The following is a 26,778-nucleotide window of genomic DNA, read 5'->3' on the forward strand; positions in this document are numbered from 1 at the left end:
CATTAGCTTTTAGCCACAGCCTTCATCACAGAAACACACACACACACACACACACACACACACACACACACACACCAGAATGACATTCTGGTCCGAGCTATCCGAGCTGCCCCAGTGGTGGTCGTGTGCGCTTGAGATGTGCTTGCTTGGGTGAATGAATTACTTTATTTCTCTTCTTAAACAGATGTCTACAAGATGATTTTGGGTAAGTGCAACATATTATTCTTACAGCTCATTTTTGAGCAATGAAGACTGTCGTAAAGATATGTTACCCCAAAATTCTGTACGACAATATTGAATGGAAATATACAAAATACGTCAACTTAACTGATCTGTCTCTCCCATAGATTTGCAGTGATTCTAAGTGTAAATGAGGCTGAAACAAGTTGCTTTAGGAGTTCCAAAACGTGTTTTTTCCAGTTTAAATTTCATCAATATGGAAACGTAAAAATTTTGACGTTTCCACCATATTTATTATTTCCTCACCAAGTGTTACATTTATCATTGCTGCAGAACCCCTAAATGGGACTTGCTCTCTCTTTTCTAAATTGAATGTGAGACCATTCGCAGAGAACCAGTCAGTGATACTTTCAACAAGATTGTTTACCACTTCCGTAATGTAGTTGTATGTATGCTTGGACTGATGACAATACTAATGTCATCTGTGAAAAGAACTAACCTCTTCTTGTTGTGTATTAGACAGAAGATAGTTTACGTATGTGGGGAACAATAGCAGACATAAGATAGAGTCTTGGGGACTCTTCTTGTTGTGTATTAGACAGAAGATAGTTTACGTATGTGGGGAACAATAGCAGACATAAGATAGAGTCTTGGGGACTCTTCTTGTTGTGTATTAGACAGAAGATAGTTTACGTATGTGGGGAACAATAGCAGACATAAGATAGAGTCTTGGGGAATCTCGTGGGATTTTGTCGCAGTCAGAAGAATCTCCCTTGATTGTGTTGATTGCACAACTAAGTACAACTTTTTGCATTCTTTGCGGTAGGTATGATATAATTCATTGATTGGCAATACCGTCAGTTGCAGAAAATCTCAATTTATCTAGGAGAATAATTATATAGTTCTCACAGTCAAATACCGTAGATCACAGAAGATACCAGCCTGTGCTATTTTGTTATTTAATGCTTGTAAAATTTCGTGAGTGAAAGTGTAAATGGTATTTTCAATTGGGCAACTCCTCTGAAATTCAAACTGTGACTGGCTAAAGTTGTTATTGTTCCTCAAATAGAATACTATTCTGAAACACACCACTTTCTCAAAAATTTTGGAAAATGTTGCAAGTGAACCAGGCCGGTAGTTACTGGCATTTATCATACCACCTTTCTTACAGAGGGGTTTAACAATGGCATATTTCAGTCCCTCCGGGAAAATGCCTATAGTTAAACGTGTTACATGTTTCAGGTAATACAGGGCTTATTATGAGGGCATGCTGAAAAATAATGCCTCTAAATTTTTTGTGCAAAAATTCTTAAAGCTTTTTAAATAGAACGAACTTCATCAACTTTCTAGATCTTTGTTCTTTGTGCCAACGTATTTATTTCTCAACATAGCCTCTCAGGTGATGAACACATTTCTCCTAGTGAGAGACCATTTTGTTGATACCAGCACTTTAGAATGTTTGACTGTGTTGACACGGCCACGGCCACGGCCACAGCCACAGCCACAGCCACAACCTCACCACTGGTTGCAGCACTTTTATCACTATAAAAGTGTATCCTCACAGGTGTTCTTCAAGCTTTGGAAACAGTTGGAAATTGGATGGGGCCAAGTAATGACTGTATGTCAGATGATCAATGTTGGTGAAGCCAAGATATCTGATTGTTGCATATGTCACAGTGGTTGTGTGTGGTCTGTCAATGTTACGCTGAAGGTGAGGGTGTTCTATGTATGGACAAACTTTGTGGCAGTTAGAAATTCAAGTACAGCCTGCCTTTTCTCATGCACCAATATAGTTATGTTAAACTCTGTCAGGTTACATGCTATAGTTCGGAATCCTCTAGTGGCAGAGGGATGCAACTTTCGTCAGTGAAGCGGGAAACTTGACAGAGTAATATGCCTGACATGTAGTACCTCGGGAAATATTGAGAACAGAATAAAAAATTTGCAGGCATTACCTTTCAGCATACCCTCAATTATGGGAACAAATTTCAAGTACCCTGTTGGAAACAACATAAGATGCAGATGAAATTTTATTTTTGTGAGATGACATACTGCAGTTCTCTTAATTTCACAAGGAGAAGTTGGTGATACATTCATATGACTGAATTTTATGAGAACTGCGTTTTCATTGTACTGCTGTGATTTTTCTCGTGAAATTTTTGTACCTATATTTTCTACTACATGTACGAATTGATTATTAAACATATCTGCTACCGGCGACCTTTCATTTTCAGCCCTTCCATTTAATTAATAGTGATGTTATCTTGTTCTGTTATCTGATGTCCTGTTTTTTTTTGTTTCACTCCATTCCATATAGCCTTAAGTCTGTTGCCAGAGTTCCTGATTTCTGTTTAATGTTTCTTGATTTTTATTTAATAACTTCGTAACTTAAAGTAGTTCCTGTAATGTGCAACAGCTGTAGGATCTTTACTTGTTCTTGTAAACTGATGCATCTCTAGAGGTCCACGGTATTTCACAATGTTGTTTAATGTCCTTTCTATTTTCAAAAAAATTTAATGTCAGTGTTTAGTTTTCTACAAATTTCATGCCAGGTCATCTCTTGTAAACTACCCTTCAAACCATTTGTCCTGGAGTCATTAATTACTATTCCTGATTTCCACTGAGTAGTATTTACTCTGTATGGCAGTACCTTATTTATCCTAACTGTGCATCATGATCAGAGAAAGCATTTGGTACTGGATGCAGAGTTATTTTCTTGCTTTGAGCTTCATCAAAGAAAACCTTATCTGTTGGGGTCCTACTGTCTTTATCCAACCATGTTGGAAAGTTAATTACTGAGATCAAATTGTAGGATCCAAATAGGGTTTCAGGATTATTTATCCTATCAGAATCCTATAGAAATGCTACATGGAAATCACCATAGACTATTAACTAGTTGCTGCTGCCTGACAAATAGCATAGTTAGAACGCCATATTCCTCATAAACCATTCAAAATTTCCCAGTGGGAATCTATGTACAGTTACAATTAAAAATGATGTATTTTTCAATATTAATTCAGAAACACACACTTGAATGTGCTGGTCACTAAAAAATTACTTGTCTCATTGTTTTCGAACTTGCGTTCTGTCTGAATGTAGGCGACATCTCATCCTTTTTCCATATTAGTTCTGCATGAATAAGATGCTAGAATTTAATCTGTTGTATCTTAACTTTTCTAACTTTGTGGTTATGTGATACTCCGACAGACCCAAGTTTATCAGTCTTTTCAGAGCTCTCTAAATTTTCCAAACAGACAAGAAGCTCTTCTGCATTATTACTCAACTCTCTTGATATTTTGAGGGAAAAAAAAACATAATCTTACCTTTCTGTGTGTTCTTAACCATTTTGTGGGTTTCTTCTGTTATTTTCTTTCTTAGCTGGGTATCTGAATCCTCATTGTAACCTGAAAAGGTACACCTCTGATGACTTCAGGTCATTTTTCTTTCTTTTTTTTTTTCAACAAGCTCAGCCAAACTATCTTTGCTTCAAGAGTGGTCTGTGTCTAGTATATTCCTGTCTCCCAATTGTAGCAACAGGCACTGCACTCATATGAGATCCATTTCAGCAAGCAGCAGCTTCCTCAACTCACATGGTTCACAGTACTGTTAACTTAGGGCTCGTCAGGATGCTGTAGGACCTCCACAAAACTCATACTTACGTTTGTAGTTGCTGTTCGTATTTCATTCAGGTCACCCCTAATGCTGTAATTTCCCTGCTCCGCATACTAGGATAACCTGATCATCTTTCATGGTGTATACGACCCGGGACAACCGGGAAAAACCCGGGAATTTTTTCATCCAGGAGAAAACCGGGAAAAACCGGGAATTTTTCGGAATTCCGGGAATTTTTCATTGTTTTAGCTTTCTGTTAAATTTTTGTAATTTTGACTGCAGAATTGATTCTCTAGCAAAGAATGTTATTGTATCCTGGCTACTGGAGAACTGCAGCAATAAAATATAAACGAGAGGGAAAAAAATAAAACTTTAGTGGCAAAGGAAATGTGCAATTTAGGACAATAAACACAGTGCACGCACAAGCGTTTGCAGATAGCAAAAATATGTCAAAGGCCGTAGGGCGCAGACTGTAATTCTTCGTAACAATAAACTACTTGCTATGAGCATGACGTAACAACTGTTCACATTAGGTTCGTTTGACCAGTTGCCAGCGGTCTGTTGCGCATGCGCATTTGACTCGCGTATAAGCAGTACCTTCTCCCGCTTCCCGCTACCTGAAGTTTGGCTGTTAGCTGTATCGGTAGTAGCAGCAAGCAGCCAGATGCAAACGAGAAAAATTTTTCTCGCACGCCCTAGCTGTCAGATTCGCGCGTGCACAGAGTTGTCAAGAGTTGTAGTGGGGAGGGGGTTAGTCCTACGTGACCCGTGTTTACGTTAAGTGATTTCGATGCTTCTCTTCGTGTACAGCTCCCACGTCAAATGAAAACAAAACGGATTTCTGTGGTCGGGAGCTACCAAGTGAATTAAAATACATTCACATAATCACGGAGGGCAAAAATATAATATTAATTTCAGTTTCTGATTTTATTTTCTTTCCAAGTTAGTAGCAGTCAGGCATTAATCGCCTTGCAGAAGAATGAAGTTATTTTTGCAAGTTTGCTAAAGAAATTCCGCTGAGGCAATCATTTTATTTGAAACGAAGTGTTTCATTCTACAGTATTTGCTAGTTCCAACTGTTCGCTGAATTTCAAGTGCACGTTATCATCTTCTGCCATGTATGGCATTACGCCATAATAAAGAACCAAACATGAGATCGTAGAGTACTGGTACTCCAAGAAAATTTACATCCCAAAAACCGCACTGAAAAGCTCAATATCAGATGGGACCTACTTCATTGTGAATCTGGAAAAAGCCAATTTGCACTTCAAGCCGAATTATGCGTTTTAGTATGGTTTACGAAATTTCGACGCTCGTTGGAGTATCCTCTGATGCCCTGTTTCTTTTATGGTGCAATGTAAGCTCTCTTAGTGCTTTATACACACGAACATGCGGGCTTCCTACACCACTGCAGTCGCACACGCACAATAATGCGTTTTCTGGAGCTCTCTGGCAACTGGTAAATCGAACCTATTTCTAACAGTATTGCGAACGGTGGTTAGAAAAGCGTTATTTTCAAAGGAAATTTCTTTTCACGCACGATGAATTATGTTACGTGTGAGAAAGTGGGATGGATATCTAAATTGCAGAGCGTTCGAAACTGAACAGTTTGAGGACCAGCCACTTACAAGATTTTCGAGTCGAGGCATTTATGTCATAATTTTAAATTTACTGGCACATTTGTGTGATATATCTTAAAGTATAACACACGCAAAAAAAAGATCAATATTACATGTGAAAGTTTAACTTCTATTGTAGTGTGTTAATCTTAGAGACCAATATTATATGTGAAAGCTTAGCTTTTCTTGTAGATATACGGTACTGTGTACATTAATGTAAACCGTTAACTTTATCTCTTGTGTGCTTGCGCTATGTAACCAGTAATCTTGCTATTGGCTGACTATAACATGTGTCCTATGCTACGAATAGCTGCTGTCATCGGCTGGCGAGATCTCGTGGCTTGAGATATGACTCACTTACAAAAGGACATCGCAACCTCGGTTGCAACGTTCCGGAAACTAACGCGCTTTGTTTGGTGCAATTCGAATTTATACTTTCGTAATACGAAAATATGCAGCGTATATGTTGCTGCAAATCAAAGGTCTTTCCAAAACTTCTCTCCCTTTTTTTTTTTTTTTTTTTTTTTTTTTTTTTTTTTTTTTTTTTTTTTTTTTTTTTTCCGGGAAGTTCTACGCGATTATATAAAACGTTAACCATTCAAAGGATTGATAAGTTTTACAGTTCCGAGGGAAAAATCTACGGAAAACCTACTGTCACTTAGCACAGAAAAAGTGTATTTTCGGTATTTTTTAAACGGGATATCTGGGAATAATCGGGGAATTTTTTTCCTTGTCCCCGTATACACGCTGTCTTTGTCAAAATTTTTACCCAAGTCTTCTCTCACCTGGCTAAGGCCTGCACTTAGCTTTACAATACTTGTGACCTGGTGTTCTGTTCCTAATTTCTCCTGTACCATCTGATCTACACCCCTGTCATGGCTACTACCTAGCACGGAGACTATTTTCTTCCTGAATGAAACTTTCACTCTGCACTGGAGTGTGCCCTGATATGAAACTTGGGATGCAGTTTTAATCTGTCAGTTTCTTTTCTTCCTACTCTCATTTGATAATGACCGATACTTATTTGCTTTGCTAGGAGTCTGCTGCACCTTACTGTGACATACAGCTGGATAAGGCTCTTCCCTACCTACTTTAGGTAATTAGTCAAACTTATTAATTACTGAGTTCAAATGTAGATAAAGACAGTGAAGAGCTCTTCCCCTTTCATCCATTACTTTTTAATTTACCGAGTTCCTTCAACCTTTCTAGTTCAGAGATCATTTCACGTAATCTAATACAGCCTGAAAGGTACAAGTCTTTGCCTCCTGCCCATCGATTCTCTTGCCTTTTTTGCAGAGCGTACATTTCCATGGGATAGTATTGCTGAGTTTCCCTATTTGATTCCCCCCTACAGTTGCCCCAGTGGAATTCCAACCGACAGGCTACATATACCCCTCCCTCTCTGATTGTCTTGTAGCAACATTCACACTCATCATGGATTGCAACATGAATTAAATGCTTAAAAATATAAATAAATCACCTAACCCACTTTTCGATTCACGAATTTTCATTATTTACGAGCCACAAAAATTAGGTCCACAGATTAGCACTTAAGGTGTATCAAATAATGTAAAAGTTAAAAAGTTTAGTTAGGAGAAAAATTCATGAAAATGGGTTAATTGCAATAACAAAAATGGTACTTTGAGAAATGCATTGACACCACATTATAACTCAGTTAATGAAACCAGACTGCCTCTATGCAAGAGTGTTTTTAGTGCTGATTTATAGGTCAGATAAACGAGAAATATTGGCAGGAAAGAATTATGATGAACATTTTACATTCAGTAAGAAGCACACAAGTCTGAAAATTACTAAGCAGTGATGAAATATATCAAAACATAGAACAAAAAGAAGGAAAGGAAAATAAGTTTATTATATTTTGTACATTTGTTCATAGTACCTGACAATATACTAACAAAACAGATCCTCAAGTATTTCAGATAATAAATTAAACACCAGAGCCAAGAAGTTAAAAAATTATGAAAAAATATGGATGTCAAAGAAGGAAAGTGTTAAAATTAGAAGGCAGGAGAGGTAAGAAAATCGGTTTGAAGTGATAGGGGGTGGGTAGAGGGGATCCTCGGTGAAAAGATCAGAAAATATTGTAGGGAAAGCAAACAGCAAATGACAAATAATTGATATTGTAATGAAAAGGAAAAAAAAACACTGTATTATGTATTTCTCTTTCACCTTGTTGTGGTGCCCCGTGACCCAGAATGCTGACTGAATTTCCTGTTGAATCCTTGTGGTATAACCCCATTTCTCTCACCCTCTGTCTCTCAACCTTCTTATATATTGTATGAAATCCCATTATTTACACTTGTAAAGGGACTTTTTTTTTTTTAAAAAAAGAATGCAAATATAGGGGAATATAAATTGTGGGAAATTAGTGACATTATAGAAGTCTTCTTCCTAATGTTTACATTTTGAATCAATGCACACCATCTGTTTCCCATAGATGTAGGCCTCTTGATCTAAGGCTTGCATTTACAGTGTCCTACCACTGTAATTCAGATGTTCCAAGCTGTATATGGCCTTCAATAGTGAGATGATGGGCTGAGCTGATTGAATGTGAGTGGTGTCCATGCAATGTGTTCATACCAATTAGATCTCCATTCTCATTGAGAACCACTCCAGCTAGTTGTCAAATTGTTGTATTGCTGATATGGTCAAGCAGAGAAATGCCTAATTATATTCTCAGTAGCTGCATTTCCATGACATTCAGTGAGCTCTTACTACTTCCAGTTGTGGACCAACACTGTGTACCATATAATGCAACAGGCCTCACTGCTGTGTGGTAAATCTTTTAGGCAGATGGGCATCTTCTTGTCACAAAGAACACCAGTGATGCCCCTGAAGCACATTCTCATTCACATAACCATGACTCTGTAGTCAAGAACCTTTTTGAGAGGGGCTCTGTTAATTTTTATAGTCTGTGTTGACGGGATCGTTTCGAGGTACTCAGTCTTGTGGATGTTTGTATGGAAGCCAAATCTGTGCGAACAATCATACCATGTTTGGACATTAGTTTCAAGATCCTTCCTGCTATCTGTATCAAACATCACTTTATCAGCATACAGCATTGTTCATTGTACACATTTCTGTAGGTTGTGCGTTATGATATCCATTATGCTAGCAAAGAACGGTGGACACAGAACTGAGTCTTGATGTACTCAAACTGTCACAGGGAGGCTGTCAGTCAATCCTGCAGATTAACACACTGTTGTGCTGGCGTTGTTGTGCAGCAGCTTTACCCGGTTTATGTAAACGTCTGGAACCTGGAGATCACAAAGAGGATACCGATTCATCTGATTCCTTCTCCATGTCAAGAAAGGCGAGATTTAGTTATCTTCTGTTCTCACAAAATTTCTCCTCCGTCAGCTGGTGTGCAGCAAAACCCCTTCACAAACCCACACTGGTTTGTTGAGAATTGGACTGTGTTCCTCAGTCTTTTTTCAAGGAAATGTTCGATTATCTTCATATTGTGGGAGAGGAGCCAGATTGGACAGAAGTTGGTACATTCACCCTTGCCTTCAAAAGTGATATGTGATACTAGATGACCAGTATTGGCGGGTATGTGGCCTCCATAAATGATGGAGTTCCACAATTCTGCCAACCATGTGATCACTTTTGTCATTAAATTCCTCAGTCCTGCTTATGTCTGCAGGAAAGTTGTATGATCCTAGGGCTTTTCCATTTTGCGTGTTACAAATGACAGCTTTGACTTCATATGTTGTGATACATAGAACTGGCTCAGTCATGACATTACCCTTTGGTGCTGGTGGACGGAGGAATTTAGTATTTTGTATTTCACTGAATTACTCTCTCTCCAGTGTCCCAGAATCCTCTTTCTTTAAAGCCACCAACCATTCTTATCTTCACACACCTGTAATGTTCTATATCTTGAACAGCTGTACACCATACTCTGGCCAGATGGTAGATTATTTTGTTCCCTTCGTTAGTTGATAGCTGGTTATAGAAATGTTGGTTTTTTTTTTTTTTTTTTTTTTTTTTTTCATCTCCAACTACGTGTTTCACCACCTCATTGATGGATTTGTGCAGGTTATCAAGAAGCTTGTAACTATTTGAAAGCTTTTTTGTGTCTTCATGCACTTTTTGTTTTACTTTCTGTCCACAATAATGTCTGCGTATCAATTCTGCACATACGTGGCTCTGCTACATCAAGCTTAGCTTCAGCTGTAAGAGTTAAGCAGTTGTTAAACAGTGACCCAAGTGTGATCAGTATGAGTATTTGCCCTTCTAGAATGCAGATGCAGTGGGTCTTCCACCACCAATGCTGTCCCAAAGTGCACCTTGTCCACCACAGTTGCCATTGAGGTCTTCACCTCAACCCTGGCAAGGGACCATATGACAAGGTGCTACCATCCGGAGGCAGATGGGCCCTGCATTTTTTAAATGAAGTTTATACTCCTCCATTTCCTCATTTGTCATCAATTGCGAGATGATGCCCTGGTTTTGCAGCTGGTGTTGTGGAGTTTTGTACAATATAAAAAAATCAATAAGCAATTTTATTAATTGTACTGACATTAAGTTTGAAACCCTTCCATTTCATAAACACATTGGTAGATCATACTGTTTCACCTAACATTCCAGAATTTGTCTTCTGGTTTTGTGGTTTAAAAAAATTAGCAGAAGTCTGAAAGCAATTAAGACATAGACAGATGCTGTGTGACAAGAAGTAAATATGACTTCAGATTTGTGAAACTTGCTACATTGTTTGCAAAAAATGAATGTTTAAAGGAAATATGCAAAATATGGGATAGTAGTTGGCAAGAGTGGTTATGACTGATAACATAAGATGGCAGACCCAATGAAAGGGTTGTTCCATAAATGTCATCATGACACTACTTAGTGGGGACATAGTAAAATATCCATATGTCGTTAAATTTTTGCTGTGCTGTCTGTTCCCAACGTAACCAACACCTTGGAAATCCAGGATGTATTCCAACAGCTCACCAAAGTGTGCGACAGTTAAAAAAAACTGTATTTAAGTACTGTTGCTTCTCATTTCATTCATAGCTAACCCAACTATCTCTGAAATCGGTGCATATTTTGAACTAAATCATATGGCTCACACACCACTTCATTATTTCTACCTACAAATCAAAGCCAACAATTTCCTTGTAGCTCATACATTTTTTGCGACAGGTGCCACACATATTTGAAACTATTTAATATCTTATCCAGAAGAGACACTACCATAGTTCTTGTTGGTCTTTGCCATCAACTTTCCAACTGTTCTGACAAAAACTGGAGTTTAGTTGTTCAATAACATAACTGTGAATAATGCTACACACAATACAGTTTTGTTAAGATTGGCAGTGTTAGAAGTCAAAGCACTAATCGCACAAATTTTCCTGACTTTAACAACTTATTTAACTTCAGAACTAGGGAGTCCAGGGTTCAAGAAAGTTAACTGCATAATGTTCGTGCTATCGACGGCTGAGAAGAATGGACACAACAAGAATGTGGCTTCAAGTTGTGAAGTAATATACAGCAAAATAGTACATGTGACTTTAAAAACATTGTTAATGTAATTGAGTCAACGTTGTGTTACTTACTTTCATCATGACATAAGTTTCTCTGTGTATTCAGTTAGAACATAAGTAATGGTAAGGTTTACTCATCTTTTTTCTCTCTCTCTCAGTTAGAAGTCTGTATGCTTGTTTCATAAAACTTTATCTTTGGCACTGATTCTGCAAATAAAAAATGGGCAGGAACATAAATGTCAAAGGAAAAATTTGTGTGATATGTGCTCCATTGCTAAATTTGCTCCTGAAACCACTATGAACAAGCACAAGTCTATTTGATGAGATAGTGTCTGTTTACATGAATCTTGGGTGGACAGTAATCATACATTTAGTTTATAACAGCAGGATGAACATGTTATGGGTGTCAGTGCAGTGTCCCTGCCTGGCGAATGGAAAGTTCTTATGCTCCTCAAGTATTTGGCTCACCAAGCTTAAATATTTGGGTGCTCAGTCAAAATTTTTCTGTTGGTACCACATCTTTCCCATTTCAGTCTTGTCACCTGCTTAGTGTGTTGAGAGACCATCAGAATTAGATTCTTTCCCCATTTGTTTGGAAGAGCTTTGGTGCTGTAAGCACACTCTTCTCCAGTAAGTAGAAACGTCCTGTAAGGTTGTGTATCACATCCCAGTCGAAATCGTCATAGTGAAATTTGTATGCTTCAGATCTTGTACTATTTTTTACCAGGACCACAAAGAGAAGATATACCAACAAAAAGTTTCTCATTTCGATTTAAAGAAAGAAAGAAAGAAAGAAAGCTCTTATAGATATGCCAACATGTTGGCAGCATCCAGACTACTTTGCTCACCATATGTTTAAAATTTCCTGTCCTAGCTGTCTAGTCACACGGTTGTATGATCCTACCCTCACTGTGAATTGTCTGTTCCTTCTTGCACTCTGTCACTCAGTGAAGGTCTTTGCTTCACAACTGAGACAACTATGAAACAAAACAACACAGTTATAGGTAACTAGAAAATACAAAGAAAGAAAATTGGAGAGTTTGCATTACAGACAGCGGAACAGGCCATAACAAGGCTGACAGTGAAGTCTACTGGGAAAGCAATATTACTCAGATGGCCAGTTGAACAGAACTGGGGCAGCTGCGGGGTGAAAGAGAGCAAGGGGAAGGAGTGTTTCTACACGCTCCACCTCACCCCTAGTAGCCATTCATCTGAGCTGCTTACAGCAAACACTGCTTGAAAAGCAATGCCTTACCAACATCATTATGCTGTTCTTTCGTTTTCTCTCCATGAACATGCTTCTTACAGTAAATGGCAGGAAATTTTAATTGTGATAATGCAGAAGTTAGTGCAAACTAGTATTGTGAACGTAGAAAATTTGAAGCAGCTTTTAAAAACTGAAGTCATAAATAGTGGGAAGACTTGCATTCTGGGAACATAAAAGTGGGATTACAATGTAGTATAATTTTGGATTGTTTTTACTTAGAAAATAATGTGTGTGTGTGTGTGTGTGTGTGTGTGTGTGTGTGTGTGTGTGTGTGTGTTTGTAAAAATCTTAATGCAAGTAATGATTTCTGTGAAGTATCACAAATGGATGATTGTGACAAATATTACTGTGCACAAACCAAAGCTTTTGACATCAAAGGTTTTCTGTATCTGGTATCTAAAGGGAAGGAAAGACAGAAAAATGGCTGAGAAGATGGTACTGTCAATATAGCGTAGAATGAAATACTCAGTGTTTAAGGAGACACGAGGAACTTAACAGTTGACCATGTCTCCTATTTTGGTAGTGAAAATTTTTGAAAAACCCTTTTTGTGTATCAATTTCAGTACCACTTTTGTGGACTGAGAAAGACTTTTTGCTGATTTATTGTGCATGTTAAAGCAGTTAAAAAATGCTTTCTACATTTACTGGTAGGTTGTCTGCATTCAGTGGTAGTCCTGAGACTAGATTTTGTGAATGACAAGTTTATATTGGTGGCCAAACTTTCAAAACATGTTCCAAGTGAATGCTGTTTAACTACATAACTGAAATATGTTAAGTCGCAGGCAGGCATAATGAAAAGAGTGCTACACATTTAAGCTTTTAATCAAAAGTCCTTTTTCTGAGATGTACACAACTCACACAAATATGACCACTGTGTTTGCCCGCTGTGACTGAACTGCAGACAGCAACTGCACTTGACAGTAGTAGCAATCTGGTGTAAGTGGTGGGGGTAGTGACTAGGTATAGGGTTGGGAAAGGGGGGGGGGGTGGCGGGGTAGGGAAGGGTGAAGGTGTAATGCTACTTGGGAGCCTGCAGGAATGTGATGGGAATGGGATGGATCTGTTAGCAGAGCGTGTGCACTTGGGAAAGTGACAGATACAACACAGAAAAGAGGAGAAGGGAAAGGATGGACACTGAGTAAAGCAAAGCATTAGAGAATAGTAACAAAGGGAAACAGTACTATGTTGTGGGATGTAAGAAAAACTGTTAGGCAAAATCAAACACTTGACAGAACAGAATAAAAAATTTTTCTGTCATTGTTAAAAAGCAATTTCTCCTCCTCTTTGAAAATTTTTTGGAATGCCATTAAAAAGTGTCATTATTAGTCTGCCCCCTCATATACTGATTGTTCTTATTTGTTTTTTAATTATAAATTATTTTTTAAATACTAATATGTGTATCGTCTTCATTTTTTCCAGGTACAGCTGATGCACTGTTCTCACCACCACATGCACTGTGGGTGTGTGGTCTTTGTGATGCCCAGTGCCAGTCAAGAGTAGATGTCCTGGACCATGTATTGGCAGCACATGGCATCAAGAGTCAGTACAAGTGCAGTCTTTGTGCATTCCGTACTTCTTCCAAAACTAACTTCGAGCCACATTTTGTGTCACGGCATCCTGGTGAAAGACCATACATTATGGATGTCTACCGACGTGTTGAAATGGGGGGAGGTGGTGTCGTGGCTCCTGCTGTTTCCATGGAACCAACTTTTGATACTAGACCGTTGTGGAGTCGCAACTCGGCAGGTGTCCGACATATCCGGGGAATACTCATAGAAGAAGAATCTCAAATTAAAGAAAATATTACAGAAATTACCGACACTGCCAGAAAAGTGACGGTATGTTATTTCAATGTCTGAATTGTATTACTTAAGCTTATATACATAAAAATAAGGAAACTAAGAAATTTGTGTGAATATAACAGGAGGAAAGTAAGTGCAGGGGATATACATATTTATTTCATTGGTGAATGATAAAATTTTGACATTTATCCTTCAACTGTTTTGCATCTTAATATTTACTTAACATATGGCAGCTAATTTAAACATAAAAGAAAGTTGAGACAGTCATTCTCTTATAGAACTATAGATTGGATAACCTTAGATAACAGGTAAGAAGAAACATGAGTGTTAGGAAATACATAGTTCAGAAGACATGGGAGGCCAAGACAGAAGGTAAATGAGCAATGAAACATCAGTGGTTGAGATCGGAAACTCTATAAATTCCAAGTTATGGAGAAGACCGTTAACTTGTATATGGAAGGCACACTAAAAATGGAAGCACAACAAAGCAGGCAATACTAGGAAAACGCAAAGTGAAAGACACAGAAACTAGCGAAAACAAGAAAAAGAAGTTGTGAAATGTTTGAGAGAAATGAAAATGAGAATATCAATAAACTGAGATAAGCAGGGATTAGAACAAATCTCCATCTGCACAACAGTGAGGTGGAGGTGCAAGGAGGAAGAACCCAAATGCGTGTATACATCTACATGATAACTGTGCAATTAGCAATTAAGTGCCTGACAGAAGAGTAATAGAACCACCTTCAAGCTACTTCTTTACTGTTCCACTCTCAAACAGTGCATAGGAAAAAAGAACACTTAAATCTTTCCGTGTGAGCTCTGATTTCTCTTGTTGTATTATGATGATCATTTCTCCTTAAGTAGATGGGCACCAACAAATATTTTCACACGCTGAGGAGAAAGCTGGCTACTGAAATTTCATGAGAAAATCCTGCCACAGTGAAAACACCTTTGTTTTATAGGCTGACACATCAATTCATGTATCATAAATGTGGCACACTCTCCCCTATTTAGCTATAATACAAAATGAGCTGCCCTTTTTTGAACTTTCTTGGTTACAATCCTATCTGATACAGGTCCCACACCACACAGCAGTACTGCAGCAGAGGATGGTAAAGTGTAGCGTAAGCAGTCTCTTTAGTACACCTGTTATATTTTCTAAACGTTTGCCAATAAATTGCAGTCATGGGTTTGCTTTCCCCACAACATTACCTGTGTGATCGTTCCCATTGAAGTTATTCGTAGTTGTAGACCCTAAGTATTTAGTAGAGTTCACAGCCTTTAAATTTGTGTGCTTTAGCGTGTAACCAGAATTTAGTGAATTTGTTCTAGTACTTGTGTGGATGACTTCGCACTAGAGACACTTCCAACTATTTGCACCTTACAGGTATCTTGTCTAAATCATTTTGCAGTTCATTTTGATCATCTGATGACTTTACAAGACAGCAGATGACAGCGTCATCTGCAAACAATCAAAGAGGGCTGCTCAGATTGTCTCCTAAATCATTTGTGTAGATGTACTCAACACACAAATCATAGGTGGATAAAACCAAATATTTGTGTACATCTGCTTAACCTGTTGAATAAGATCTGACCTGAATACCGTAGCTAACCGGCGGCTGTATCATGCTGATAGAGGCCTCTGTATCATTGTTTTGTGCAAATATTACTTTTGGTTGGGGTGATTAGTGGCTAGGATGATCATGATATTGGGCATGATCTCTGAAAATTATTGACCTAGCAGAGAATTTTGTGGCATGTTTCAGCCCAGAATAATGTTACGTAACAAGATGTAATCCGTATTGTATTTACAGTAGTAAATAGTTCTGGACAGTGGAAAATCACTGCCAGGATAACCAGCATTTCATACTTGAGGTCCCCGTTGTCATGTCATACTTCAATTTTGTGGGTGATTTTTCTAGTATGGGCTTCAAACAGTGTAGTTTCATCCTACATTTTGAAATCTTTTACTGAAAGCTGCTTTTTTTTATCACCTTTAGTTTGTGCCTGTCTACTGCAGCTTTGTATGGAAAAGTTAACTCTGTCTGTTCTTAAACAATTTATGTTCCAGTTTAGAAACTGTAATTTGTACAGAAAGCCTAGTGCTATTTGAATATAGAATAAACAAAAATGAAAAATGGCAATCACTTGCTATTTGCTGATTGCTATGTGTTGCACAATAATACCTAATGTCACATATTCTTAGTTAACTTTAGAGCTACTGCCGTCTTTTTCCACATTATGTATATATGTACATACATACACATGAGCGTGCATGCACACACACACACACACACACACACACACACACACACACACACACACAGCTGGAGTGACCCGTTCATAGTTTTCGACGAATTCTATTATGAATGAGAGAATATCTGGTGATTCAGAACAATTAATGGTATATACTGGCAAGGAAAAGCAGCTGATAGATACTTCATTAGAAATTGTAATTGATTTGCTATAAACTGTTTGTAGATGACACACTAAATTTTACACAGTCAAATAACCAGAAAAAACCAGTACTTTAAAAACACGCTGCTTGCATATTATTTAAATGACTATACTGATAATTTTCAAGAAAAAGTTATCAGTTTGTTGTAAAGATAGATATTTATTTTTCAATGAGCACTGATACTTTTTATGCAGTTGAGGATGAAATTTTGTGATTTTTTACTAATGAACAGTTGCTTTGATCTTCTCTAATCAGAAGGAGCAGGTAACTATACTGTAATTAGTACTTGCTTCTTCTTGATCTGTTGGTGAAACCTCTCAGGAATAAATAACTGGCTACAGTAGAGATAGTGTAAGATCAAATCAATAAAAATGAGGTCTTTAGTCAGGATGCGATTGGGCATTTAGAGGGGGACATTCGGTAATAGACAGAGCACTGATGTGTGAACATCAGCTATACAGAGTACAGATTTTTATAATGGGAATACAAGCATTCAGTAGATGTGACGTTCACATAGTTCATGACTCTGAGCTGCAATATTTTAAGACATATACATAATCACATCCCACTTCTAATTTTTTTGTCATAACATGAACTTCACATTTTCAGCAGCTAAATAAATCTAATCTGTTGAGAAGCAATTGATTTACCATTTATTATGACTTTGCTGTTGCTCTCATACCCCATTATCAGATTTCTCCGTGTGTTCCCTGCAGGGTGTGATTAGTGATTGTGACAATGGAGTATGTCTGATACAATTCACTTACTGTTTGTAAAGCCTTTCTGGTAAACTGAAATTCTCCTGCATTTTATTTAACAGGTGTAATTGGAAATATACTTTGGCATAAATGGTTTGAAAATGCTCATTATAGTGAAATTCTTTTCAGTTGCAAGTAAAGAAGGAAAATGCAGACAGTGCCCTCCAACGTACACCCACATCTGGAAGCAGTCAAATTAAGAAGGAAATAAAATCTGAAATAAAACAGGATATGCAGGAGGAATCCACAAATAAGCAGTCTGAAGATAATGATAGAGAGCTAGTGGGAGCATTTGGCCCCTATGGCAAACCAGCTGCAGGCAACTTATATGTTTGTACATTGTGTGAAAGATACAAAACGAAGTTCCGGGGTGATATGAGAGATCACTTATACAGAGAGCTGAATTATTCCAAGTGAGTACTTATGTATTGTTCTTTTCCAGTTGTGGAAATGTCATTGTTTTTGCAAATGAAAATCATAAATACTGTAAAATTAATGCTTGATGTAGGTTCTAATATTGTATGTTTTCTATTTTTTAAAGAAAGAGGACACTGTTAATATTACCTATTTCACAGCTACTGTAGTAAGATTTAAGTAGTGTAGTACAGCTACATGCTCAGTTAAGAGAAATGTTAAGCGCTAAACACCAGGGTTATCAACTGTGTTAGGGTTGATAACAGGATAGAAACAAGTAGAAAAGGTTTTCAAGCTTACCTGTCAAAAAAGGAGATGAGAGAGAAAATTCAGGTGGGGTAAGCAACAGAAATGCCACATCTGAAGTTAACAAAGTGGTAAATGGAGAGAGATGCATGAAGTGATTGAAGATTTGGATTAACGAACAGGAAAGAAATGTGGTTCAGAAATTAGGAAAGAAAGACGTGGCAGATATTAAAATAGGATACAAAAGAGATGAGAATGATGTTTAGGAAAAAGTTAAAAATATTGTATATTGCACAGTGTAACAATAATGGATTTACGTACAGCTTTCAAATGAGATATTATGGTCTTCAACTCTCTCTCTCTCTCTCTCTCTCTCTCTCTCTCATTCATCAACATGAAAATTGACATGAAGACCATCAGCCTTCATTGTTCTCCTATTTATGGAAAATACAGTGACTGCGGCTGGTAGATGATTACTTGGTGTACTACTGTAAGTACATAATTACAAAACTGTTGGCAAAATACAGAAATTATATTTGAATTAGGGCCAAAACCATGTTGGACAGAGTGAAGCAGTCGTCAGAGAAAACCAAACTTTCGATAGTTCCACAAAGCAGTTCAGTGATAAGAATACAAGATTCTCATGTAACAAGTCAAACTGAAGCCAGTTACTTGGATGTGTGATTATACCATAAATTGAGCTTCGCATCTCGTCAAACTACTCTAAACAAATATTTACCAAGTATACAGGGTGTTACAAAAAGGTACTACCAAACTTTCAGGAAACATTCCTCACACACAAATAAAGAAAAGATGTTATGTGGACATGTGTCCAGAAACGCTTAATTTCCATGTTAGAGTCCATTTTAGTTTTGTCGGTATGTACTGTACTTCCTCGATTCACCACCAGTTGGCCCAATTGAAGGAAGATAATGATGACTTCGGTGCTTGCGTTGACATGCGACTCATTGCTCTACAGTACTAGCATCAAGCACATCAGTACGTAGCACCAACAGGTTAGTATTCATCACGAACATGGTTTTGCAGTCAGTGCAATGTTTACAAATGCGGAGTTGGCAGATGCCCATTTGGTGTTTGGATTAGCATGGGGCGATAGCCATGGCGCGGTACGTTTGTGTCGAGACAGATTTCCAGAACAAAGGTGTCCCGACAGGAAGACGTTCGAAGCAATTGATCGGCATCTTAGGGAGCACGGAACATTCCGGCCTATGACTCACGACTGGGGAAGACCTAGAACGACGAGGACACCTGCAATGGACGAGGCAATTCTTCGTACAGTTGACGATAACCCTAATGTCAGCGTCAGAGAAGTTTCTGCTGTACAAGATAACGTTGACCATTTCACTGTATGGAGAGTGCTACGGGAGAACCAGTTGTTTCCGTACCATGTACAGCATGTGCAGGCACTATCAGCAGCTGATTGGCCACCACAGGTACACTTCTGCGAATGGTTCATCCAACAATGTGTCAATCCTCATTTCAGTGCATATGTTCTCTTTACGGATAAGGCTTCATTCCAACGTGATCAAATTGTAAATTTTCACAATCAACATGTGTGGGCTGACGAGAATCCGCACGCAATTGTGCAATCACGTCATCAACACAGATTTTCTGTGAACGTTTGGGCAGGCATTGTTGGTGATGTCTTGATTGGGCCCCATGTTCTTCCACCTACGCTCAATGCAGCACGTTATCATGATTTCATACGGGATACTCTACCTGTGCTGCTAGAACATGTGCCTTTACAAGTACCACACAACATGTGGTTCATGCACGATGGAGCTCCTGCACATTTCAGTCGAAGTGTTCGTACGCTTCTCAACAACAGATTCGGTGACCGATGGATTGGTAGAGGCGGACCAATTCCATGGCCTCCACGCTCTCCTGACCTCAACCCTCTTGACTTTCATTTATGGGGGCATTTGAAAGCTCTTGTCTACACAACCCCGTTACCAAATGCAGAGACTCTTCGTGCTCGTATTATGGACGGCTGTGATGCAATCCGCCATTCTACAGGGCTGCATCAGAGCATCAGGGATTCCGTGCGACGGAGGGTGGATGCATGTATCCTCGCTAACTGAGGACATTTTGAACATTTCCTGTAACAAAGTGTTTGAAGTCACGCTGGTACATTCTGTTGCTGTGTGTCTCCATTCCATGATTGATGTGATTTGAAGAGAAGTAATAAAATGAGCTCTAACATGGAAAGTAAGCGTTTCCGAACACATGTCCACATAACATATTTTCTTTCTGTGTGAGGAATGTTTCCTGAAAGTTTGGCCATACCTTTTTGTAATACCCTGTATATGAGGGAGGATTGGAAAGCAATGCAGAGTAATTTTTTTCTCTCCTGGTATTGCAGCTGGAATTTTGTAATTTCACGACGATCAAATTTGTGCAACAGTGGGTGTTTTGTTTTCATGTGCAGCTCTAGCAAGAGAAGCCTGAACTACAAAACAAACTTGACGCACATGTTAGTGCTGTCAACTTATGAAGAGCAGTGAAGTGTAGTTTGATATTTATAGGCCAAAAGGACATAAACAGTGTGAAATTCACAGGCGCATGTGTGGTGTGTATGGGGACAACTGTAGTGGATTGTAGCAATGTTTCCAGTTGGTGTGCATTCTTACAAGAGGGCTATGTGAATGTTAGTGATCGGCCACACTGTGGGCACCTGGTAACAACTCCAACACCACAGGAAGTCGGGTGACTTTGTAGAAAAGTGATTCTTTTTGTTTTGTTGCCTGTTAAACTTTCTATTAAACAAAATTATTATAAATTACTTTCCGATCTTCCCTGGTATATCAGGCCTGTAAATATCTGGCAAAGACTCTTCAACTGTCCCCAGGTGTTAAAAAGGAATCGTAGAACTTTGTTATTGATAATTACTCTTAATTTTTTTTTTTTTTTGTTAACTCCAGTTAATTCTGAAAGTACATTATAAGACCTTTGTCATATCTGTGTAGATGTGGGAGCATGTGAAAACATTTGGTTGAGTTTCCTGTAATTGCGTTCACAGGTGGGTATGCACACATTGTCGACTGATGTCTTGCAGTCGCAGTCATCTTCAGAAGCATTCGGCAAAAGTTCATGATAAGAACCACAAACCTGAAGCCATAGCTGCACTTCCACCAGACAAAGAAATCGAAGAATGGGTGAGTTGTTCTATATACGATCATCACTAGATATTATTTTAAAATCTTGCATTATCCGTACTGAAGAGCAAATATTGATGATGCACAAATATCAGAAGTTTTAGGTACCATTTAGCATAATAAGAAAATGTCACACTTTGGTTTGTTGCTTAAACCATGTAAGGTCTCCCTTTGGAATTTTAGATATATTGGTGTTTATTTAGTTGTTTGGCAATCAGACTTTTAAGGTGATGACGTAGTACATATTATGTCAGACACAGAAATAAACGGTCGATGTACTGTTTGTGATGTGTGTGTGTAATGAATGGCCACCCATTGGTGATTAGACATGATCAGGATCTGTTATAAAAGATGACATGATGTATATGAACTTGTATAGTTTGCCAGCAACGAATCTTACTAACCCTACCTTCCATGCCCACACTCTTGTAACACACACTTGTAATTTATCATTCCAGAGAAGTCACCACTTAACCCATCTTTATTCTTTTATCGGTACTAGTTTCAGCTTTTTAGTACAGATTCCTAAAGTTCCTTAAGTCTCGTAAATAGTAACCAGTAACTTCAGTTACATTTGCACTATAAAGGCTGACACTTATTCATTCTGCTGAACTTTTATAGGCCTACATATAATTGTTCATCAATAGCTGCTCAGCTTCTTAGTACAATTCTTCCTCTCAACACCATCTTTAACTTTTAGTGCCACTGATCCCCCATCTTTATGATCCAACCAACACCTTTAGCTCCATACACCTACTTACTCGCATGCCCACTTGTTACGTACTGGAAAAATGCTGGTGCGATTCGACAGTGCTCCTGCCACAGAAAAAAGGTGTGTAGCATAACAAAGGTTGCAGAGTGTACGAGGTGCATTTAAATTCTAAGGCCTCCAGTTTTTTTTTCTAATTAACTACTCACCTGAAATCGATGAAACTGGCGTTACTTCTCGATGTAATCGCCCTGCAGACGTACACATTTTTCACAACGCTGACGCCATGATTCCATGGCAGCGGCGAAGGCTTCTTTAGGAGTCTGTTTTGACCACTGGAAAATCACTGAGGCAATAGCAGCACGGCTGGTGAATGTGCGGCCACGGAGAGTGTCTTTCATTGTTGGAAAAAGCCAAAAGTCAGTAGGAGCCAGGTCAGGTGAGTAGGGAGCATGAGGAATCACTTCAAAGTTGTTATCACGAAGAAACTGTTGCGTAACGTTAGCTCGATGTGCGGGTGCGTTGTCTTGGTGAAACAACACATGCGCAGCCCTTCCCGGACGTTTTTGTTGCAGTGCAGGAAGGAATTTGTTCTTCAAAACATTTTCGTAGGATGCACCTGTTACCGTAGTGCCCTTTGGAACGCAATGGGTAAGGATTACGCCATCGCTGTCCCAGAACATGGACATCATCATTTTTTCAGCACTGGTGGTTACCCGAAATTTTTTGGTGGCGGTGAATGTGTGTGCTTCCATTGAGCTGACTGGCGCTTTTTGTTTCTGGATTGAAAAATGGCATCCACGTCTCATCCATTATCACAACCGCCGAAAAGAAAGTCCCATTCATGCTGTCGTTGTGCGTCAACATTGCTTGGCAACATGCCACATGGGCAGCCATGTGGTCATCCGTCAGCATTCGTGGCACCCACCTGGATGACACTTTTCGCATTTTCAGGTCGTCATGCAGGATTGTGTGCACAGAACCCACAGCAATGCCAACTCTGGAGGCGATCTGTTCAACAGTCATTCGGCGATCCCCCAAAACAATTCTCTCCACTTTCTCGATCATGTCGTCAGACCGGCTTGTGCGAGCCCGAGGTTGTTTCGGTTTGTTGTCACACGATGTTCTGCCTTCATTAAACTGTCGCACCCACGAACGCACTTTCGACACATCCATAACTCCACCACCACATGTCTCCTTCAACTGTCTATGAATTTCAATTGGTTTCACACCACGCAAATTCAGAAAATGAATGATTGCACGCTGTTCAAGTGAGGAAAATGTCGCCATTTTAAGTATTTAAAACAGTTCTCATTCTCGCCGCTGGCGGTAAAATTCCATCTGCCGTACGGTGCTGCCACCTCTGGGACGTATTGACAATGAACGCGGCCTCATTTTAAAACAATGCGCATGTTTCTATCTCTTTCCAGTCCGGAGAAAAAAAAATCGTAGGCCTTAGAACTTGAATGCACCTCGTAAGACTTGCCACAAAGTGCATGCTAACCAAAGAGTGTGAGCGTAGTAGACATTATTTGCACATGGATGAGGAACTGAGAATGACTGTGCTCGCTAGTAGTATGAGATAAATACATCCTTTGTGCTCAGAGATACGTGTTTACAGGAAACAGTTGCGAAATACATGGCTAGACTTCACAGCTACACAGAAACTAAAAAAATGACTTCAAGTTTCAGAATATTGTAGTAAAAGTCTAGTGCACGAGTATACTTGGGATTTTATTATTGGCGATTTTCAAAATTTTGTAAATCATTATTTTAAGCTTTAAAAGCAGTCTTCATATGTCTGTGTATAATGTCATTCATTATAGGATGTATTTCAGTGAGACAAAAATTTTATTTTTTGGAAGAGAACTAGATTAAAAAAAGATTGCTATGTTTGTATTTGGTATCCATACATGTATGAGAACTTGCATTGCAAACTTGTTCAGGTACAACAAGAGTTTGTAAGATCACAGAATTTAATGCTGTTTCCTCTTGTGTTTCACAAAATTGTCACATTTCAAGCAGAGCAAGAGCCTTTTGTAGTGGCTAGTTCATAGTTGCTCGTATATCCCTTGCACTAGCACTGTGTGTGTCGGATGTCACTTGATTGTTTGAGCAATGTTGATACCATAGTGTGTGCACCAGAGTATCAGGAAATCTTGAGCATATTCGAACACTAGTATTGTTTGCTCAGCCATGCCCTTGCCTTTTAAGTTCTTCAAAATAAATGTGCACGTGACCTAATAGTCAAAGCTTCATTTGTAAATGTAATACGACCCTTATATACTCTATTAAATGACATAAATATGTTGGCGTCCACTGCAATAGTTTAATCTGTGAATGTAAGCCAACCTTTTATTTTTTAAATGACAAATTCGGGAAAAAACTTTTGCATCTTTGCTAATTGGTTCAGTTCAAATTGGTATTGTATATATCATTTTAGCCTTTCTCTTACTCACAAATTCTCTGTACCTGCCACACTGGCCATCACTGTCATCATTACTCTCATTCTCGTCAACCACAAAATGTTCAACTATCTTGCATAATTGTAATATCTACTTGAAGCAGAAGAATACTAGAGTTGTAGCATAGGCATGTATAGTTACCTTTGTTCAAATACTGACACACAAAGCAGAATGGAGGAGGCTTTACTTCCTGGTGTCATTATTGTTGATAAATAGGTAAATCATACTCACTGGTCTAGTGACACACTAATCTGCATTCTATTCAGTTTTGTCTATTCTCCGGCGAGTTGAATTTACTCTTGTGTGAAGGTTTAAATATTTGAGACATTGGGCAATTGTAGTTTTCCGCATGTTATAGTTTAGTCATTTCATATTGTTGCCCAGCTATTGCAGTATCAGGAAGGTCACCAGGTCTTTTAAAATGGATTTCTCAGGATGACATGAACAAACAAGTTACAAGCTGTTTCTGTTACTTCTAAAGTCTTGTTTATACCAGAGGGAACAAAAATAAACATGATTGACCTGGCATAAACAGTTATTTGTACTTATTCTAAATCTATTTACATAGCTATGTGGGAACACTGTGGACATTGCATTTTTCCTCCCGACGCCAATCAAATCATAATCTTATAGATTTCAGCTGGTGTGATACTAGTTACTTGTAAAACATTTAAAACTTGTAGGACTACTGTTTTTGGGTGAGCATACTGTTAGAGATGAAGCAAGTTCTGTGTTACTGGCTTAAGGAAATAAAGAGCTATTTTTTTTCTTTTTTTTCCCACCGTTATAGGTGAACTGCCTTAGTTGATGTAAGGAAAGACTGAAAAGTGTGGAGCTCAAGTGAGCACCTGTGAAGCCAAAGAGAATGTGACTGAATGCTGTTCATTCACCCTCATCGTCTGTTTATACCTGAGAGAAAGTTCTATTTGCTGATGCTTGTTCACTTGTTTGATTTTGTTCTTCCTGTGCAAACGATACTTAACGAGATTGTGTTCACCCATTAGTGCAATTCAGAATGTTAATTTTATTGAAAGAATGTTACAAAAGTAGAATTAATAATTGACTGTACATCGGAATAAATTGTGTGTGTGTGTGTGTGTGTGTGTGTGTGTGTGTGTGTGTGTGAGGGAGAGAGAGGGGGGGGGGTGGGGGGAGAGAGAGAGAGAGAGAGAGAGAGAGAGAATTATACTGTATTATACTTTCTACTTCTGCTATTAAATGGATAAAATTCTTAATTTTCTCAAATAACAGTATATGTTAATCATTACATTAATAATAAACTCTATTGACTGTGTACGCGCAGGTGGAAAAGGTACTGACAACACAGTATTCACTAATGAAACAGCAGATAATAGAATCCCAAACTAGTCAGCCATTGAGGAAGCCTCTTCCAGTGGGAATAAAGAGGAGCCATTCAGAAACTCAGTTGCAAGAAGTACATGTAGGTGGAACTGGCAGTCCAGGTAGCAGTGGAAAGGAAGAACAAGATGCTGCTTCTGCTACTACATCTCAGCCGACAAAGCGGGCAGCTGCCTTGCTGGCTAGGGCATTGTCGCAGACGTCGATGCTTGATTTGTCAGAGCCCTTGCCTCCTGGTTCACCAGTATCATCTCCTAAGGGGTCAGATATTGAAGATCCTGGTCTAGAAAAGAAGCAGGACTTTACTTCATCACCAGAACATAAGAAGAGTAAGTATGCGTATATACGTACAAACCTTGAACCTTATGCTTGCGGTTCTGTGGAGAACACACAGTGAAATTAAGTTACCATTCGTGTAATGACAACAAGCAAGTCTGTTCCATAAATGTAGAGATCAGCTGTTAAAGAAATCTTCACGGGCTTCCATCTGTGTGGCTGCATTGAAATTCCACAATGTTTTAATGAGTGTCACTCATCTTCTTTTCAAGATGATGAGAGTGGCACTCATTGAAATGTCGCAGAATTATGATGCAGCCACTGGAGTGGAATCCTAAGAAGATTTTATCAGCGGTATATGACAGAAAGCCCACAGCCATACAGTGTCTGATCATAATGAAGTCAAGTCAGATCTATATTGGTTTTACTGTATTTGTAGTTGAGTCAACATTTCTGAGAAGCAGTCAATATTTTGAATAAATGGCAGCGGTTGCATGACAAAATGTCAGTTGAATCAAATCTGAATAAATTTTAGTAGAAACCCAGGAGACAGAAGACAGTATCATTGAGGAATGATCATCAAATTTAATTTACTTATTCAGCTGATTACCAACCTAGCCAGATGTTGACCATCAGCGTCCCTATCCTACATCTAAGGGGCACCTTATATTTTGTGGTGTCTGTGTATACATACTGTAAGACAAATTTGACAGAACATTGAAAGATCCAAGCCATAACAAGGCAATTGGAATAGATAACATTCCCTTAGAATTACAGATACAACAAAGGACTTCTAGATTTTAAAATTAAATAATATGAAAGAAATATTGACAGATAAACAAATCTTTATTTTGTGAAAGCTGCGAGAATTTTATGTAGAAGTAGAATTTTATGTAGAAGTATTAGTTAAGGAAGCTGCTAACGCAT

The 26,778-nt window shown here is 38.5% G+C and overlaps 1 protein-coding gene across 1 annotated transcript in view; it reads left to right on the forward strand.

The window, feature by feature from the left end:
• The window catches only part of LOC126418470 (uncharacterized), a 146,507-nt gene that overhangs the window by 107,457 nt on the left and 12,272 nt on the right, over positions 1-26,778 (forward strand). Inside the window, exons 16-19 of the mRNA XM_050085244.1 lie at positions 13,608-14,026; positions 17,336-17,619; positions 20,907-21,042; positions 25,520-25,904. Coding sequence (XP_049941201.1) covers positions 13,608-14,026; positions 17,336-17,619; positions 20,907-21,042; positions 25,520-25,904 — 1,224 coding nt within the window. The remainder of the gene's footprint in view (positions 1-13,607; positions 14,027-17,335; positions 17,620-20,906; positions 21,043-25,519; positions 25,905-26,778) is intronic.

This window comes from Schistocerca serialis, chromosome 9 (assembly GCF_023864345.2).
Source record: "Schistocerca serialis cubense isolate TAMUIC-IGC-003099 chromosome 9, iqSchSeri2.2, whole genome shotgun sequence".
Lineage (NCBI taxonomy): Eukaryota > Metazoa > Arthropoda > Insecta > Orthoptera > Acrididae > Schistocerca > Schistocerca serialis.